Source organism: Eumetopias jubatus, unplaced genomic scaffold (genome assembly GCF_037043125.1).
Source record: "Eumetopias jubatus isolate StellerSeaLion01/CBP00866 unplaced genomic scaffold, mEumJub1_p1.0 scaffold_1, whole genome shotgun sequence".
Taxonomy (NCBI): Eukaryota; Metazoa; Chordata; class Mammalia; order Carnivora; family Otariidae; genus Eumetopias; species Eumetopias jubatus.
In genome coordinates this window covers 145,008,889-145,026,187 of record NW_028274807.1, presented here as the reverse complement: position 1 = coordinate 145,026,187, position 17,299 = coordinate 145,008,889, and the positions used below count along the sequence as shown (strand labels likewise).

Here is a 17,299-nt window from a genome sequence, read left to right as displayed (position 1 = left end):
GGAGTTTAGCTACTTCCCCCCACCCCCCAGGTCTGTAGTCAATGAAGGGCACAAAAGCCCAGTTCCACTGCCTCAAAACAGGAGAATCTGGTGCACCTCACTTTCCAGAGATCCCTGAAAGATCAGACGGAGGCTTAGACTTCTAAAACCCATCTCTGTCGAGCTCCTTCTCCTGCCCCTACCTGTGTCCCTCACTCAGAACTGACCAAATGCACAAGAACTCCATCTCTAGCTCTACTACTACGGAAGCTGACTTCAACACCCCCTGTGATGGATGTTGGGAAATTCTAAGAAAAATGCTGGTCACACAAGTTTTCTTGTCCCCTAAACTTTCCCAGGTTCTTAATATCTCAATGTTACACGGAACTCCGAACGCTAAGTCTTTCTCAATGTCAGTGGATGTGGAAGACCCCTGAAGCCCTGTGGGAGAAGATCACAAGGTGATGTTTGCAAATCTGAGTTTCAGGATAGATGAAAAATTTCCAAGAGCGGGCAACGTTTGGCCCAGGAATTCTATTTTTAAGGACTTCTCCTTCTGATATTCCCGTATACATGTAAAACTATGTTATGTACAAAGGTATCTGCCACAGCTCTGAGAGAACGAAAGATGGGAAATAACCTAAGTGCTGTCAGTGGGGACTAGTTCAATGGTAAATCCATTCTCTGGAAGGCAATGAAGCTGTTACAGAAAATAACACTTTCTGGATGGATGTGGAATTATCTCCAAGATGGAAAGTTAAGTAATGAAAGTACAGAACAGTGAGTATAAGTATGCTCCCATCAGGGGTGAGAAAGGAGACGCACATGCGCACATATGCGTGTGGACACACACACACACACACACACACACACACACACACGTGCAGAAGCACAGAATAATTCCTGAAGGATATACAAAAAACTGGTATCACCGGTAGCCTCTAGGGAGGGAAAGTGGAAATTGGATAACTTTTTATACTTTTAAAATCTTGATCATGTTATCTGTTTTTTTAAAAGATGTATTTATTTATTTTAGAGAGGGTGGGGGTGGGCGGAGGAGCAGAGGGTGAGAGAGAATCTCAAGCAGACTCCCAGCTGAGTGCAGAGCCTGATGCAGGGCTCAATCCCACAACCCATGAGATCATGACCTGAGCCAAAATCATGAGTTGGACACTTAACTGAGCCACCCAAGCACCCTGATCATGTTATCTATTTTTAAAAAGTAAACATAATTTGAGCAATTACACAGTCATACTTTCTGTTTGGATCAGGACTTTTTATTTTTTAGAATGGCTCCGGAAAGGACCATGGAGGAGAAGAGGAACGCTGGGAGATGGAGGTAGTTCTTACAAGCCTAAAGGCTGCAGAGAAGGCCCCGCATATTTCCCCATCTGTAAAATGGGAATACTGACACCTCCCAGAAATGCTGTAATGACAAGTGAGTTCTTGCCTATCAAGCACGTAGCACAACGCCCAGAGTAAGAGCTCAGCAGATGTACTGCACAGGAATTCAGTGACGTATGACCATCACCCATATAAAAATTATACGGTTATTATTATTATAAGGATGGCACTGCTGTTGTCCCATCTTCCCTTGCCAGGGAGCAGCCGCAAGAGTGGCTTCTGTGGGTGCAGGAGTTATCTACAGCCGTGTAACAAATGACCACAAACTAAGTAGCTTAAAACAACATTTATTTATCCTGTCACAGCTTCCATTGGTCAGGAGCCTCAGGTGGGAATCCTCTGCTATGGGTCTCACAAGGCTGCAGACAAGATGTTGGCTAGCCTGGGGTTTTATCTGAGGCTTGGGGTCCTCTTCGAAGGTCACATGGTGGTTGGCAGACTTTAGTTCCTTGCAGCTGTAGGACGGAGGTCTCTGTTTTTCTGGCCGTCATCTGAGGGCTGCTCTCAGCTTCTAGACACAACCCACAGGTGCTTGCCATGTGGGTCTCTGCCAGGCCCTTGCCCCACTCCCAAAGCAATTGACTTCTCAGGACCAGCAGGAGAATCTCCATCTTTGGGAAAGACCCAGTACCTCTTTTAAGGACTTTCACATGGAGATGATCTCGTTTTGATTAACTCAGATCCAACTGATCTGGGACCGTACTTACATCTGCAACATCCATTCACCTTGGCATATGACATGGTATAACCACGGGAATGACTTCCCATCACCTTTGCTGTATTCTATTGGTTAGAAGCAAGTCCTAGGGCCCACCCACACTCAAGAGGATGGAATTACACAAGCTTGTGACTCACTGGGGGTCACCCTGGGGAGTGTCTGCCACAGTGGGCTAGCCTGGGAGCCTGCTCACCCTACATGGAGAGATGGCACACCACGGTGGCAAAAGGCTAGGCCTTGCCCACACATGGGTTCAAATGCAGGCTCCAGAATTTAATGAATATTTTGAACCTTGGGCAAGTTACAAAACCTCTCAGCCTCCATTCAAACCAAAAGAAGGGGAAGATAAATAATACAGAGTCACTGAAAGGGTTAAACAAAGGGACATTGCACGTACAATTGCCTGACATGGTACAGCAGATACTCACACCTTAGTCCCCCTCTCTGTTCCCAACCCTTCCAGGAGGAGCTTGTGACTTACAAACGAGAATAAGAACGATGGTTTTCTCTTAAGCCTTCCAGCAGCCCTGTGGGTGACATGTAAATATGCTTTCTAAAATACTACACACATACTGTTCAATACCCCAGTGAGGGGTTTTCCCTACCCTGGCTGATTTCATCTCTGGCAAAGGGTGAAACTGTCACTAGCACCTGCTGTTGCATCTCACAGCACCTCCTTTTAGATCTGCTACAGCCTGCCCACCAACGCGGAGCCAACGCAATCAATTATGTACAGCCAAACAATGGCCTCGTGTGCACATATCACATCGTTTTCAAACAAGGTTTAATGACACGGGATGATCCTCATGGTGTATTGATAATGAGAATGAAATGACCCCAAACTGTCCTTTTATGAGCTCAAGATCTGGACGCCAACTGGCTGGTTCAAAACCCAGCTTCACTCTTCATGGCTGTGACTTTGGGCAAGTTACCAAACCTCCCTGCCTCCGTTTCCTCATCTGTAAAATGCTGATGACAATAGGACCTACTTATCATGGGGATTAAATGAGGTAACACATGTAAAACACCTAGCCCAGCGGCTGCTACGTGAATAGTGATCAACACTATTATTATTATTATTAAAGTACCACTTATATCACTTGAGAGGAAAAGTTAAAAAAAGACTTCTTCACAATCACTAGCATTGCGGTCGCCTTCTTAGGGGAATAAAGAAAACCTATGAGGAAGAGTGAGTAAACCTACATTGCGGTCACAGGGTAGTTAGTAATTCTCCATGCTTTCCAGAAGGTTCCAACTTACTCTGTACTGGAAGCATTTAATTCATTTCTCCTCTGTTTCCGCCTTCCCATCCCCTTCTGAAGGAACTGCGTTTTCTCCATCTTTAAAACTCAGGATGATACCTCTCCTAAGTTCCACGGTGATCCTTTCCATGGGTAATACATGGAAACAGCTTTACAGACAATTCTTCCTTCCCTGTCAAGGGAGGGAAGGAAGGAGGGAAGGAAGGAAAGGAAGGGAAGGAAAGGAAGGGAAGGAAGGAAGGGAAGGAAGGGAAGGGAAGGAAGGAAGGGAAGGAAGGGAAGGAAGGGAAGGAAGGGAAGGAAGGGAAGAAAGGGAAGGAAGGGAAGGAAGGGAAGGAAGGAAGGGAAGGAAGGGAAGGAAGGGAAGGAAGGGAAGGAAGGAAGAAAAGAGTGTGGCTGCCCGGGAAAAGGAAGGGCCATGTCCCGATCATTGCTGATTAAAACACAGACCAGGTGAACTGCTTTTTCTGCAGGAGGCGGAGCAGCTTCTCTGTGGCCGCAGGGGAGCTGGGATGGGGCGGGGAGAGGTTCCCCCTTCCTGTCCTCCCGTCCTCCCCCGCCGGAGCCAGTACCGGGCTCTGCGCCAGGCCTCGGGGGCCAGGAGTTGCTAAGGCCCCAGTGAGGAATGCTGGAGAGTGAGCGGCGGGAGAGGGAGCCCCGAGCCAAACGGGTGACAGAGGTGGCGCGCCTGTGGCAGGCGGCGTGTCGGAGGGAGGCTTGCATGGGCAGCACGCCGGGGCAGATGGCAGGGGGAGGAAACAGACGGAGGTCCAGTGGCGCTGGGCAGGAAGCGCTGGGAGCACGGTGGGAGGGCGAGGGCCTGGGAGGAAGGGAGCAGAGAGGAGCGCTTCCCTGACCCCAGAATTTGCCTCCACACCCTGACCTCCACAGGGAGTCCCCCGAGTGAGGCCCAGGATTGCCCTGGAGGGTCTTTAATACCCGCTGTAATGCCCGAAAACCCGGGGGACTCTCTTCCGACTCACGGGGGACCACACACGCACCCACTTGTGCTGCCCCCCGCCCCGGCCCCCGCAGCCTGGTAGACCCCCATCTGGTGTCTTCATCAGCACCCTCTCCTCTGGCCACTGGTTTCCAATCTGGGGGCAGGTGTTTTGTGGGGTGCCCTGGAGGGGAATTCTTGACAGTAGTTAAGAAATGCACATGCTCTGCCGCCTGAATAAATAAGCTGTGGTACTATCATTCTTCAAATTTATGCAGATGCTGTTGCCATTACTTAAATGCAAGTGCATTTAAGAGCACTACAGAACCTTCTAGCCCCTCGATGGCACTGTTCCTTTCCCAAACCATCAGACACCAAAAATACTATTACGACTTAAAATGTTATCACCATCACATTTGTCTCCTTGAATATCATCCTGGATGATAAAGGGATACCCATTGATTTCTAGATATTAAAACGTTTACATCCCTGCTTAATGTCATCATGCTCCGAAGGGCACAAAGCACTTCATTTCTCTCTCTGCAAAAGGTCACTGCCATTTATCCTGAGGAAGGGTTTATTTACGCCAGGACTTCTCCACAAGGAAGTTCACCACAGCCTTGTTTGTACATCGGCAGAACTGGAAGCCCTCGAGCCACAATAAGGGGGAGGGGGCCGGTCCCACAGACCGTGGTACAGCCATGACTGGCTACAATGATGCTGTGAAAAACCAAACTGCAAACATGAAGTGACACAAGAAAACGTTCATCGCATATTAAACAAAAAAAAATAAATAAAATAAAGGCATTTTACAAAATAGGTATACATCATCCTAATTTTCCTTTTTTTCCCAAGATTTTATTTATTTATTTGACAGAGAGCACTCACAAGCAGTGGGGGCGGCAGGCAGAGGGAGAAGCAGGCTCCCCGCAGAGCAGGGAGCCCGATGCGGGGCTCGATCCCAGGACCCCGGGATCATGACCCGAGCTGAAAGCCGACGCTTAACCGACTGAGCCCCCCAGGTGCCCCTTCCTAATTTTCTATATAAAACAAAACAAAAACACCCCAAATTATAGATGTCTACTATGAAATGGTATAAAATTTTACTTTAAAGACTAATCTTGGGAAACAGAGAGTGGGAGAGTCTACTTTCTTTTTTGTGTTTCCCCAAATTTCTACAACGAGCAAGCATTACTTCTGTCATCGGGAATAAAGCCCATAACTTGTTGTGTTTTATTATTTTTATTTGTTTGGCTATTGATGGAAAGCAGTTTCTTGTTGTTGGATCAGGACTGGGCCGGGAGTACAGGGATCTTGGCAGTGAGGTTCTTTGCTGCCTTTAACCCTCTGGCTTCCAGGAAAGAGGACAGGGGTGTGCAGATTGCATTTGGGAACCAAACTGGTGCTCCCCTGCTACCCAGACCCAAAGCAGAACAAAGAGGGGTGGACAGCTCTGGGTTATGCTGGGTCATTCTCCACGTATAAGTCTATTCACAGCTATACCAGAGGCTGGGCTCCCCCCTCAGTCCAATTCTATTTGGGAACTGGGCTCTGAATTTCCAGAGTGAAGCTCATAATCGCCTTGGCCTGCTGGAGGGTACTTAGAATGCTCTCTCACGCCAGAAAACTGAGTTGTACTCTCCCTGGATTCACACACCCACTCAGCTTCCACCCAGGCTCCTTGAATCTTATTTCAGATAAAACATCTCTTTAGGATATTAAATATTGGCAATGCCCTCATTACTATCCTGAAATGAATAAAATGTATATATAATACGATCCCAATCCCTGTGACAACCAAAAAAAGTTTCCATAAAGTTCCAAAATAACCTCTAGGGGGCGGTACAGCCCTGGTTTGAAAACCACCACTTAAATGGTGGGTTGATGGTGACAGGACGCTTCCCTGATATTCTTAGATGAAGGACCATACCCTCCAGATGATCTGGCAGGCCTTCAGAGTCTGGCCCTTGCACATTTCTCCAGTCTCACCCAAACCACTCCCACCTCTGTTTCCTCCCCTCCAACCACAGCAATACTCCTCCTTCCAGACTCTGAGTCATTGTCTGTGCTTTTCCTTCTTCTGGAAATGCTGTTCCCTCTTCCTTCAAATATCCCTTCCTTAGAGAAGCCCTTCCTTACCTTGCAGACAGGTCAGACTCTCTAGTTAATTCTCTATGACACTGAATACCTCTTTTTCCGAGCTTTTGTCCCGGTTTATAGTTACAGATTAATAATCATTTTATTAATGTTTGTTTTCCCTGTTTGAGTATAAGGAGCACAGGGACTGATCTGCCTGATTTACTCTTCTTTCCACCGTATTCTAGCATACAACAGGTGCTCAAATGTTTGCTGAGTAAATAAATGAAACTTCGGGAGGACGTTTAAGTTTCCATCTTTGCAGCTTGTGAAACTACACTCTGATTTTCCTTCCATATGGTACTGCAAATGTCACAGGCCCCATTTCTCTGCACACGCAGAAAGGGTCTGTCTTGTTAACCGCTGTATTCCACACGCCTCACATAAGAACATAGCGGATACCCAGGAAATGAGATGATGCCTCTTTCTAGATGTCAGTACTGCCCAAGTCCTCACGTCCTGCTGTATTCTCTTCCCCTCCAACGTCCCCGATCCATCCCTCATCTCCAAGTTAAACATACTGAACAAAGGCCTTCCAGAGGTAAGAGTGCACTCGCAACCTCACCAACCTGTACTCAGCTCTCAAGGTTCAACTCAGATGTGACCTTCACCTTCAAGCCTCTCTCCTTCCTTCCTAGTGCAGGCAACCAGACTTTTTTTTATCTCCCCGACCAGTCAATTTTGGGACTTGTCTGTCTCGTCAGTGAAACCACAGACTTCCTGAGGGCAAGGGCTCTGTCACAGCCCCCTGCTCCCGCAGAAAGGAAGATGAACGTGGCACTCATAAATGTCTGCGGAACTGATGAGGAATGCTGGCGAGGTCACACACAGGGCCATCTGGACCTCTTCAGACCTCAGGGCACCCCCCTCCTCAGGCTCAGATTCTGTGAGGTCTGCAGGGGGACATCTCTTCCTCTAGTAGTGGATATGAGAGGATGGCCAGGGAGTTTCCTGTGTTGTGGCCCTCCCACACCCAGTGGTGTCATGCAGAGTACCCCCCTCTGAACTCTCCCCTAGATTTCCTTTTGGCAGCTTTACTGAGATACAGTTCACACATTTAAAGTGTGCAATCCAATGGTTTTTAGTATATTCACAGGGTTGGGCAACCAACACCACAGACCATTTTAGAACATTTTTATCATCCAAAAAAAAAAAAAAAAAAACCACCTACCTATTACCAGCTACTCTCCATTGCTCCCGAACTCCCCAGCCCTAAGCAACCACTAATTGACTTTCTGTCTCTAGAAATTTGCCTGTTCTGGACATGCCATGTTAAGTGGAATCATAGACTATGTAGTCTCTTGGGGTGCCTTTGTGGCTCAGTCGGTTAGGTGTCTGCCTTTGGCTTAAGTCATGATCCCAGGGTCCTGGGATGGAGCCCTGCATCGGGCTCCCTGCTTGGGGAGCCTGCTTCTCCCTCTCCCTCTGCCTGCCACTCTCCCTGCTTGTGCTCTATCAAATAAATAAACAAAAATCTTTAAAAAAAAAAAAGAATATGTAGTCTTTTGTTTCTGGCTTCTTCCATTTAGCGTGTGTTCAAGGATCATCCATGTTGTAGCCTGTGTCAGTACTTTATACTTTTTTCTGCTAAGATTCCATCCCATGAATACACCACATTTTATTTATCCATTCATCAGTCCAGTCCTCATCAGGACATTTGGGTTGTTTCCACGTTTTGGCTCTCATGAATAATGCTGCTATGAACTTTTGTGTATAAGTTTTTGTGTGTTTTCACACAATATACTTAAGAGAAGTGTTTGCACTTCTCTTCAGTATCTACCTAGCAGCAGAACCGTTGGATCATACAGCAACTCCATGTTTGTTTGAGGAACCGCCAGACTATTCGCCTAAGTGTCTGCACCCTTTTACACACCCCCGGCCAACTGGCAATGTATGAAGGCTCTGATTTCTTCACGTCCTCCACATTGTTCTGTCCTGATATCATGTCTTTCCTACTGCTGCCATCCTACTGGGTGTGAAGAGGTACCTCAGTGGGCACTGATTTCCCTAGATCTATTAACAAGCAACAACTCTGCAGGGTCTCTGGGCACACGAAGCCCGTCAGGCCTGGGTCAGCCCCAGCTCTGCTGCTGACAGCTGTGGGATATTACTAGTTCAACCTCTCAATCAGTTTCTTCTTTGTCAAAACATGTTCTTTCACATGATCCTTAAAAACAGTTAATGACACATACATGATGTATAGTATGGAATTCCTAGTACATCATTTATTTTTTTAAAAGATTTTATTTATTTATTTGTCGGGGGGGCGGGGGAGCGCACAAGTAGGGAGAACAGCAGAGGGAGAAGCAGGCTCCCTGCCAAGCAAGGGGCCCGCTGCCGGGCTCGATCCCGGGACTCTAGGATCGTGACCTGAGCCAAAGGTAGACACTTAACCAACTGAGGCACCCAGTCATCTCTCCCTAGTGCCTTACAAAGAACAATGGTAAGGTTCAAAAAATAGACCTATTAACAACAACAAAGAAACCCACTCCTATAGGGCCAACAAATGTGACAGTCTCTGGTCTAAAGAGGAAGACCTAAGAAACTAAACTATTGGGGCCACAAGATTATAAAGATTCATTAAAGAGAAAAGTACCAACATTCACTGAGAAACTCACTTTCCTTCCATTATCTCTCCTCATTTTCTGGTGGTGGTGGACCCAGGAGAGACTCAAAGCAAAGAAAGGAAGTTGTTCCTTATTGAAAAGGGAACAGCCTTTTCAATTATTTCTTAAGGTAATATGTTGACAGGTCTGTCGATTAGACGGAGGAAAACACTTTATGGGAAGTCTAGGACATACGGGTCAGCCTATTCGGGATGCAAATGAGACATCAGTGGTCTCAAAATCGGAGCCCCATGGATACAGTGCCCACTGGTGGTACCACTTCAGCTGCATCTGCCCTTCCCCAATGTTGTTAACTCCTGGCTATGCAAATGTTTCTGGCAAAGGAGATGAAAGAATATCAAATGTCCATGCAGGCCCCAGAAAAGAGGAAGAGGAGGAGAATGGGAAAGAGTTAGACAAGAGGCCCAGGTGGACAACCCTAAAGAGTCTTTCAATATGACCACCCTGCAAGGGCAAGTTCACTTCCAAGGGGTCTGCTCAAACCAGCCTGCAATCACAGGGGCCTCCCCAGGGAAGGAAGAAGGGGTAAGAATCCCAACAGCCTGGTTTTAAGAGAGGCACAACAGAGAAGCCGTTCTCTAGGTCTTTGTTCCCTTCTATGGAACAACAAGCCCTGTGACTTAAGGGACACAGGCAAGAGGCTAGCTGAGGAGCTTTCAATGAAATGGAGCTTTCTCTTCTCTACAACCCTTATCCACCAAACTCATGGACCAACATGGAGCCTTCTTGACCCCATTACCTTTGTCCATCAAACTCAAGGACCAGATGAAGGCTTCTGATTCCAATTTTTGTCCACCGAACTCATTATTTGATTCATGGTATGTCTTCCAGTGCTCCATTAGGGTCTGTCTCACCCCCGCCCACCTTTTTAGGACAAAGAGGTGGGCTGGTCCCCTCTATTTGGCTGATTAGCAGTCTTACCCTGAGCCAAAAAATGCCTGCTCAAAACCAACACTCCTCAGCACAATTTGCTGTTGTTGGTAGTAGCTAACACTTCCTAATTTTTGGTCCATCCAGACACCCTTCTTAGAGAAAAGAGAACTCAGTCCCCCTCCCTTCTGATCTGGCCTAAGCAGGAAATGACAGCCCCCTCTACACAGACCAGAACAACAGTGCTATGGATTCACAACCAGCTCTCACTGCATCCAGCACCCTGCGACTGGCCCACCTTAGCTTCTGGATGTGTAATCTTGTTCCTATGCCACATTCCTTCCTCCACACCCCTCTTCCAAACTACCACTCCCCGCCACCCACCATTTTTGCCGCAAACATTACAATGAGTGGAGTCACAAACAGCCCAACCTAGCGGCACAAAACACGTCAAACTAATGGGAAAGGTGTTTAAGACGAAAATTTGTTTAAAGAAGAAAAAGCTGGGAAGAAAGAAGAGTGGGGACCTTGAGAACGGGCCAGACATCAGCCTTGGTGGAAGGTTCCTGCACCACACATACTCAGGGCTCAGACTTTTAGCCTGCCTGGCTCCACAGGTGACCCCCACTTCAGGTGACTCTGGCTCCCCCAAATAAGTACTGTAGTACCCCCCACACCCCACCCGTCCACAGTTGTGCTAAGTTAGCCACAGTCAACCACAGGGCAGAAGCAGATGACCCTGTGTTCTGCTGAGTAGTCAGAAGATCAATAGCAGCCTAAAGCTAGGTCACAATGCCCACATCATTCACCTCCCTTTATCTCATCGGTCAGGCATTTTATCACCTCACATCATCACAAGAAGGGTGAGTTCAGTACAATAAGGCATTTTGAGAAAGAGACCACATTTACATATTTTTTATTACAGTATATAGTTATAATTGTTCTATTTTATTATTAGTCGTTGTTAATCTCCTATTACGCCTAATTGATAAATTAAACTTTATCATAGGTATGTACACATAGGAAAAAACAGTAAATACAGGGTTGGATACTCCAAACGGTTAGCGAGGGGACAAGTTAGTGCACAGGCTCCTTAAAACGGACCTTCCCCATCGATCCTCGGCGTTCCAGCGGCCCCCTGAGACCTGGACCCTCCCTTGAACTTGAGAGGGCAGGGGTCCAGGGCAGCTGCCCCTCAGGGTCCCCATCCCTTTTCCCCACCAGGGAACTGAGAACTTCGGACTTCCTCTCTTCTGCGAAACTGCGCCCCGAGCAGGGCAGCCCTGCTCTCTGGGTTGGGAGGGGAGAGGAGGCCTCGAGGGGGAGAAGGACGGGTTCCGCCGCCTCAGCGCGCCGCCCGGGCGACTCTTCCACCCCGCGGCTCGGGTTCGAAGCGGCGCGGCCCGGAGAAGAGGAAGGAAGAGGAAATGCAACTTTTGCCTGTGGTTTCTGTCGGAAAGCGGGTCGGGCCCCGCAGAGGGGTGGCTGGAAAAAACTTGGGACCCTGGAGACCTGCGTCCGTGGGTGCAAGGGCGGCGTCGGGGCTGAGTTACAGGGCGCGGGCAGCGCACCCAACTTTCCGAAGGAAAGCCCTCCCCGAACTTGACTGTGGCGGCGCAGTCCCCCCGCCCCGCCCGCGGCGAGATGCTCCGGCGGGCTCCGCCCGGCTCCAGCCGCCCGGCGCGCCACCTCCCGGCTCCCCTTCCCGCCGGGCCTCTCCGCGAGACCCCGGCCCCGCGCCCCGGGCCTCTCTTACCATCTGCGCCACTTTCAGCAGGGCCGAGTACGTGCGGGGGTAGACGGGGTCCAGCAGCCCCTCCGAGGGCCTCGCGCCCGGCTGCCCCGCGCCGGCCCCCGGTCCGCCGCCGCTGCTGCACGTGGTGCGGACGACCCCGGCTCCGTGCGACATCGCGCGGCCCCCCTGCCCGTCCGCCGCCTGCCTGGCCGCGGCCGACCGGCCAGATAAGCGGGGCGGGGCGGGCCGGGGGCGGGGCCGGGGCGGGGCGTGCCCGGGCGGGCGGTCGCCGGGTGCCGGTGGGGGCGGGGCGCACGCGTCGGGGACCCGCGCCGGGGACCCCGGTCCGGCCCGGGCGGGACCCGGCCGGGGAGGGGCTGCCCGGCGATTTCCCGGGAGGGCGCGGCCTCCCTGCGCTCGCCGAGGCGCGGAAGCTGGCCTGGACGGTGGGCCGGGCCCTTCCGAATTGGGCAAGGCGGGGGCCGCAGCTGGGTCTGGGCCTCCCGGGGTTTGGTGTGGGCGTGGCTGCGGATGTGTGGGAAGAGGACTTGCCCGAAGTGTAACTTACACGCCCCGAAATGCCCAAACCCTCCGGGTTCCCCTCCATTAATTTTCCTTTATGTGCACACCTGTGTAACCACCACCAGCTCAACTAATAGAACGTGCCAATACCCCCCAAAGATGCCTCGAGGTTCTTCCCAATCTACCTTCCCTCATAGCACCCCCCTGACCCCCAAGCCTGAGGCCACCACAATATCCTGCTTTCTGTCATTATAGATTCGTTTTGCCTGTTTTTGGCCCTATACTTGAAATAGTACTGAATATTCTCAGTTGTGTCCGGCTTCTCTCACTCAGCTCTGCGTTTGAGATCTTCCTGTTGTACCTAATAAAGCTCTGGTGAACATTCTGGAAAGTTTTGTTTGTTTTGGTGGACTTAAGCTCTCCTTTCTCTGGGGTAAATACGTATGAGTGGATTTACTGGGTCACAGGGTGAGCCCACCTTTACTTTCATTAGAAGCTGTGAAACAGTTTTCCAAGTGTCAGACTGTGTTGCTTCCCTTCTGGGTTGGTTGGTTATTTATTTATCTATCTGTCTGTCTATCTATCTATTATTTATTTAAGATTTTACTTATTTATTTGAGAAAGAGAAAGCAGGGGAAGGAACCTCTGTTCCTGAGAGGGACAAGCAGATTGCACACTGAGTACAGAGCCCAACACAGGGTTATTTTCTGAATGAAGACAGGCCCAATCGGGGCTACCACAGGGAGATATGTTATCAGTGTTCCCTTTGAGCAGAGTGTCCTTGTGGCTGAACTTCTAACTTCATTTGTGAATGACCAAAAAAATCTGCCTCTCAGAGATTATAGGATACCGGTGCTGTACAATTGGAAGACTGCCATCAATGTGGCAAAGTCTTGATAATTCTAGAATGTGGAGATGTTCACCCAATCTCTATTTTGACAAGTCTCCCAGGTGATTCTGATGAACACTCAACTTGGAGAACCTGTCATTGCCAAGTTTGAGGCATTTGGGGATTCATTATGCTATTTTCTCTACTTTTGTATACATTTGGTAATTTTCATGACCAAAAAAAAAAAATTAACTCCATTATCTGTCTTCTCTTTAGATAACACTGCCTGCTACCTCTACTTCTTTTCTTTCTTTTTTAAGATTTTATTTATCTATTTGATGGAGAGAGACACAGCAAGAGAGGGAACACAAGCAGGGGGAGTGGGAGAGGGAGAAGCAGGCTTCCTGCGGAGCAGGGAACCTGATGCGGGGCTCGATCCTAGGATCCTAGGACCATGACCCGAGCCAAAGGCAGCCGCTTAACGACTGAACCACCCAGGCGCCCCTGCTACCTCTACTTCTTTCTCCATGAAACAAAGGTAAATGTACCTAGGAGCGGCTGTGACAGACAGACACACAACCATTCCGTAACATTCCCAGCTCTATGCCCACTAGCATGAAGTTGGTATTGCATATCGTTTTTTCTGTAAATTTACATTTTTCACTCCCGTCCTTTTCCAAGGCTTCAGAACCCACAACGGAGATGATAGAGGGGGGGTCTTTGTTGGAGTGAAGGTTTCAGGGAAACCCAAAAACCAAGCACTGGATAATTTCTCCTCCTTTGAGGGGCTTTCATCCAATTCTCCAGCAATCTTCTAAATCAGTGATTTTCAGTGTATCATCCCTAGACCAGCAGCACCAGCTTCCCCTGGGAACTTGCGAGAAATATAAATTCTCAGGCCCCACCCAGAACTGCTGAATCAGAAACTCTGGGGGTGAGGCTCAGCAATCTGTGTTTTGGCAAGTTCCCGCCGCCCCCCACATGATTCAGATGCATGCTGAAGTTTGAGAACCACTGTCATTTCCTGAGGCCACTGGAGTTGAGAATTTGCTGGGTTTCTCTGACTGCTATTGGCTGATGTGGCCATCCAGCCCAGACAGGAAATAATCCCTGCTGGCAGCCACTCTAAGTTAATCACTGCATCATGATCAATTAAGAGCTTGAGCAAGATGCTTGGCCGTACAAGGGCCACGTGCTGCCTGGTGTCAAGCAAAGCCTCCATAGATCTGACCTACTGCCATGCACATGGAGATTTCTACACTGGGTGATGCCTTTTGGTGAGAAGAGCTGCCCCTTGGAGGAGCAAGGGCTTAGGCAAAGGACTCCATAACCCCCCTTAAAGATTTCACCCTCTAGGAGAAAGCCAACCAGATGCACGGTCTCCAAGTAGCCGGTGACAATTCAAGAATTTCCAAGTTCTTCTCTGTTCACCTGCCCCGAGGGAGTGTAGGTTCCAAGGCTTCAATTGGACTGTCACTGTCTGACCACAACTCATTTACACCAGTGTAATTATGATGATATCTCTGGTCAGATATAATGAAAGAATATAATAAAATGAGACTTGACTCTGTATCAGTCACAGTGCTTTTGGTTGCAAGTGACAGAAACGAAACTCAAGCAGAGAGAATTCATTGGCTTGTGTAACTGCGGTATGCAGACATGAGACCCAGTTCAGGTAGATCCAGGTGCTCAAATCAGGCACGGTCAGGACTTATGTTCTTATGGTTCTGGAGGCTGGAAGTCCAAGATCGAGGGGCCATCAGGGCTGATTTCCGGTGAGGCCCCTCTTCCTGGATTGTAGACAGTTACCCTCTCACTGAGTCCTCACACGTCCTCACCCCTCTGCATGGGGACAGGGGGTGAGAGAGAGAGTTGGGCTGGGTGGGGGAGATCTGGGGTCTCTTCCTCTTCTTATAAGGACACCAGTACTATGGGATTGGGGTCCCACCCTTATGATCTCATTTAACCTTAATGATCTCCCATAAGGCCCCATGTCCAAATATAGTCACATTGGGGGCTAGGGTTTCAACATATGAATTTGGAGGGGCATAATTCAGTCTACAGCAGGCCTTCTGATTGGTCCAAATATGGGTCATGGCTCTATCTTTTAAACAATCATTATATCCAGGGAGTAGATATTTTTATTGGACAGGGCAATTTCTACCTACCCATGTAGCTGTGTGTGGGTAGTTCTCCAGGACCACAGGAACTGAGTGGGGGAGGGGTGATTCCCAAAAGGAAAATCAGGGTGCAGGTCCCAGAAAAGGGAAGGAATATTAGGCAGTGTTATGCACTGACTGTTTGCGTCCCCTACAAATTCATACATTGAAGGTCTAGCCTCCAGTGTTTCGGTATTGGAGATGGGGCCTTGGGGAGGTAATTAGGGTTGGATGAGGTCATGAGGGATTAGTGCCCATGGCCTTAGTGCCCTTATAAGAGACACCGGAGAGTTCTTTCCCTCCTTCTCTGCCATGTGAAAACACAGCAAGAAGGCTGCTATCTGCAAGCCAGGAAAGGAGCTCTCACCAGAAACAATTGGCTAGTACCTTTACCATGGACTTCCCAGCCTCCAAGACTGTGAGAAAAGCAATGTATGCTGTTTAAGGACCCCAGTCTATGGTATTTTGTTAAGGCAACCCAACCTGAGGCAGGAAGGCAAAAGCATCCATGTCTGTGACACTCTTCTAATCCTTTTAAATCCTTTTTGAGTTGAAGTTTTAGAAGTTTTTAGGCTCTGAGAACCAGCCAGACTTTCAGGCCCTTCTGGGGAACATCAGGTGTCCCTAACCTCTTGGCCACATCCACTTGGACCAGGATGGCCCATGAGCCAGGAGCAGCCCACCAAGGGTTTGGCCAGCAGCATTTGGAGCAGCCTGACATGTGAGCTTTGCCCAACAGAAGCCCATCAGATCCTCTCTGTTGAGGAGTCTGACTTGCGAGGCACTGGGAGGGGTTAGCAGTTAACAGGGAAAGGAAGCAGAAGCCAAAGGACCACAAGAGAGAAGGCAAAAGTTGTGAGGCTGAAGGGCCATGGCAGGGACTAAGGAGGCTTGAGTGGAACAGAGTGGCTGAAACCCAGTGGATGGAGAGCAGTGTATGCTCATTACTGAGGGCCAACAAGAAATCTGGTCCTTGGCTCTGGGTGGGACCCTGAAACCTTTGTCTCTGCTGTGTGGCCAAGGGGCAGGACTCTGGAACTAAGCCACCAGAGTTTGGCTCCCAGTGCCATCTCTTGTAGATATGTGTCCTTGGGCAAGTTACCCAACCTCTCTGAGCTTCCATTTCCTTATCTGTAAAGAGGAGCAACAGAACTGACCCTCAGGGCACCTGTAAGACATGAATGGGATAATATACACGGACAGTGCCTCCAATAGTGTTTGGCTCAAGTAATAAATGTTACAATTTTTTTTAAGTTATTATTCCAGGGGCGCCTGCCCCATCAGGCTCTGAACTCAGGGGAAGTCTGCGTGAAGAGTCTCTCTCTCCCTTTCCCCCTTCACCCACTCACGCACACATGCACACACGTGCTCTATCAAAAAATAAATGAATCTTTTTTTTTTTAAGTTATTACTTCAAGGAGTGCCTGGCTGGCTCAGTTGGTAGAGCATGCAACTCCTGATCTCCAGGTTGTGAGTTTGAGCCCTATGTTGGGTGTAGAGATTACTTAAAAATAAAAGACAAGGGGGCGGAGCAAGATGGCGGAGGAGTAGGAGACCTGGATTTCGTCTGGTCTCAGGAATTCAGCTGAATAGGGATCAGACCATTCTGAACACCTACGAACTCAACAGGAGACCGAAGAGGAGAGTAGCAACAACTCTCTGAACAGAGAAGCGACCACTTACTGGAAGGTAGGACGTGCGGAGAAGTGAATCCGAGGCGATATTTGGGAGGATAGACGGCGGGGGAGGGGGCCTCCGTCAGCCGCTTCTGGCAAGTGCTAGAGCCGCGGGGCACAAAATCGGAACTTTTAGAAGTTGGCTCCGCTGAAGGACGTCGCTCCAGTGACTAAGCAGGAGGTGGAAACCTCGCGGTACAGTGTGGACTCAGGACCCTCGGGGTCACAGAAAGACCGGGGGTGTCTGAGTGCGGCAGAGCTCCCAGGTATCGGAGCAGGGAAGCCGGCTGCAGAGACGGAGCCGAGGCGCGGGCTTGCAGCTCGGGGCGGCCATAAAATGTGATCCCCGGCCCACTCGGGCCACTGCTCCTCCAGCAGGGTCCCAACAAGCAGCAGAGCTGGGGAGACTCCCCTCCCTCCCCAGGAGGAGCGGCACGGGAGT

The 17,299-nt window shown here is 49.4% G+C and overlaps 1 protein-coding gene across 3 annotated transcripts in view; it reads right to left on the bottom strand.

Annotated features, from left to right (window-relative positions):
- The window catches only part of CMTM7 (CKLF like MARVEL transmembrane domain containing 7), a 55,224-nt gene extending 43,321 nt beyond the window's left edge, over positions 1-11,903 (bottom strand). Inside the window, exon 1 of one of the 3 annotated variants that reach the window (XM_028106981.2) lies at positions 11,693-11,903. In XM_028106981.2, coding sequence (XP_027962782.1) covers positions 11,693-11,845 — 153 coding nt within the window. In that variant the 5' untranslated portion in view covers positions 11,846-11,903. The remainder of the gene's footprint in view (positions 1-11,692) is intronic. The other 2 variants (XM_028106983.2, XM_028106982.2) reach the window with 2 other exon arrangements.
- Positions 11,904-17,299: the final 5,396 nt, after the last annotated feature.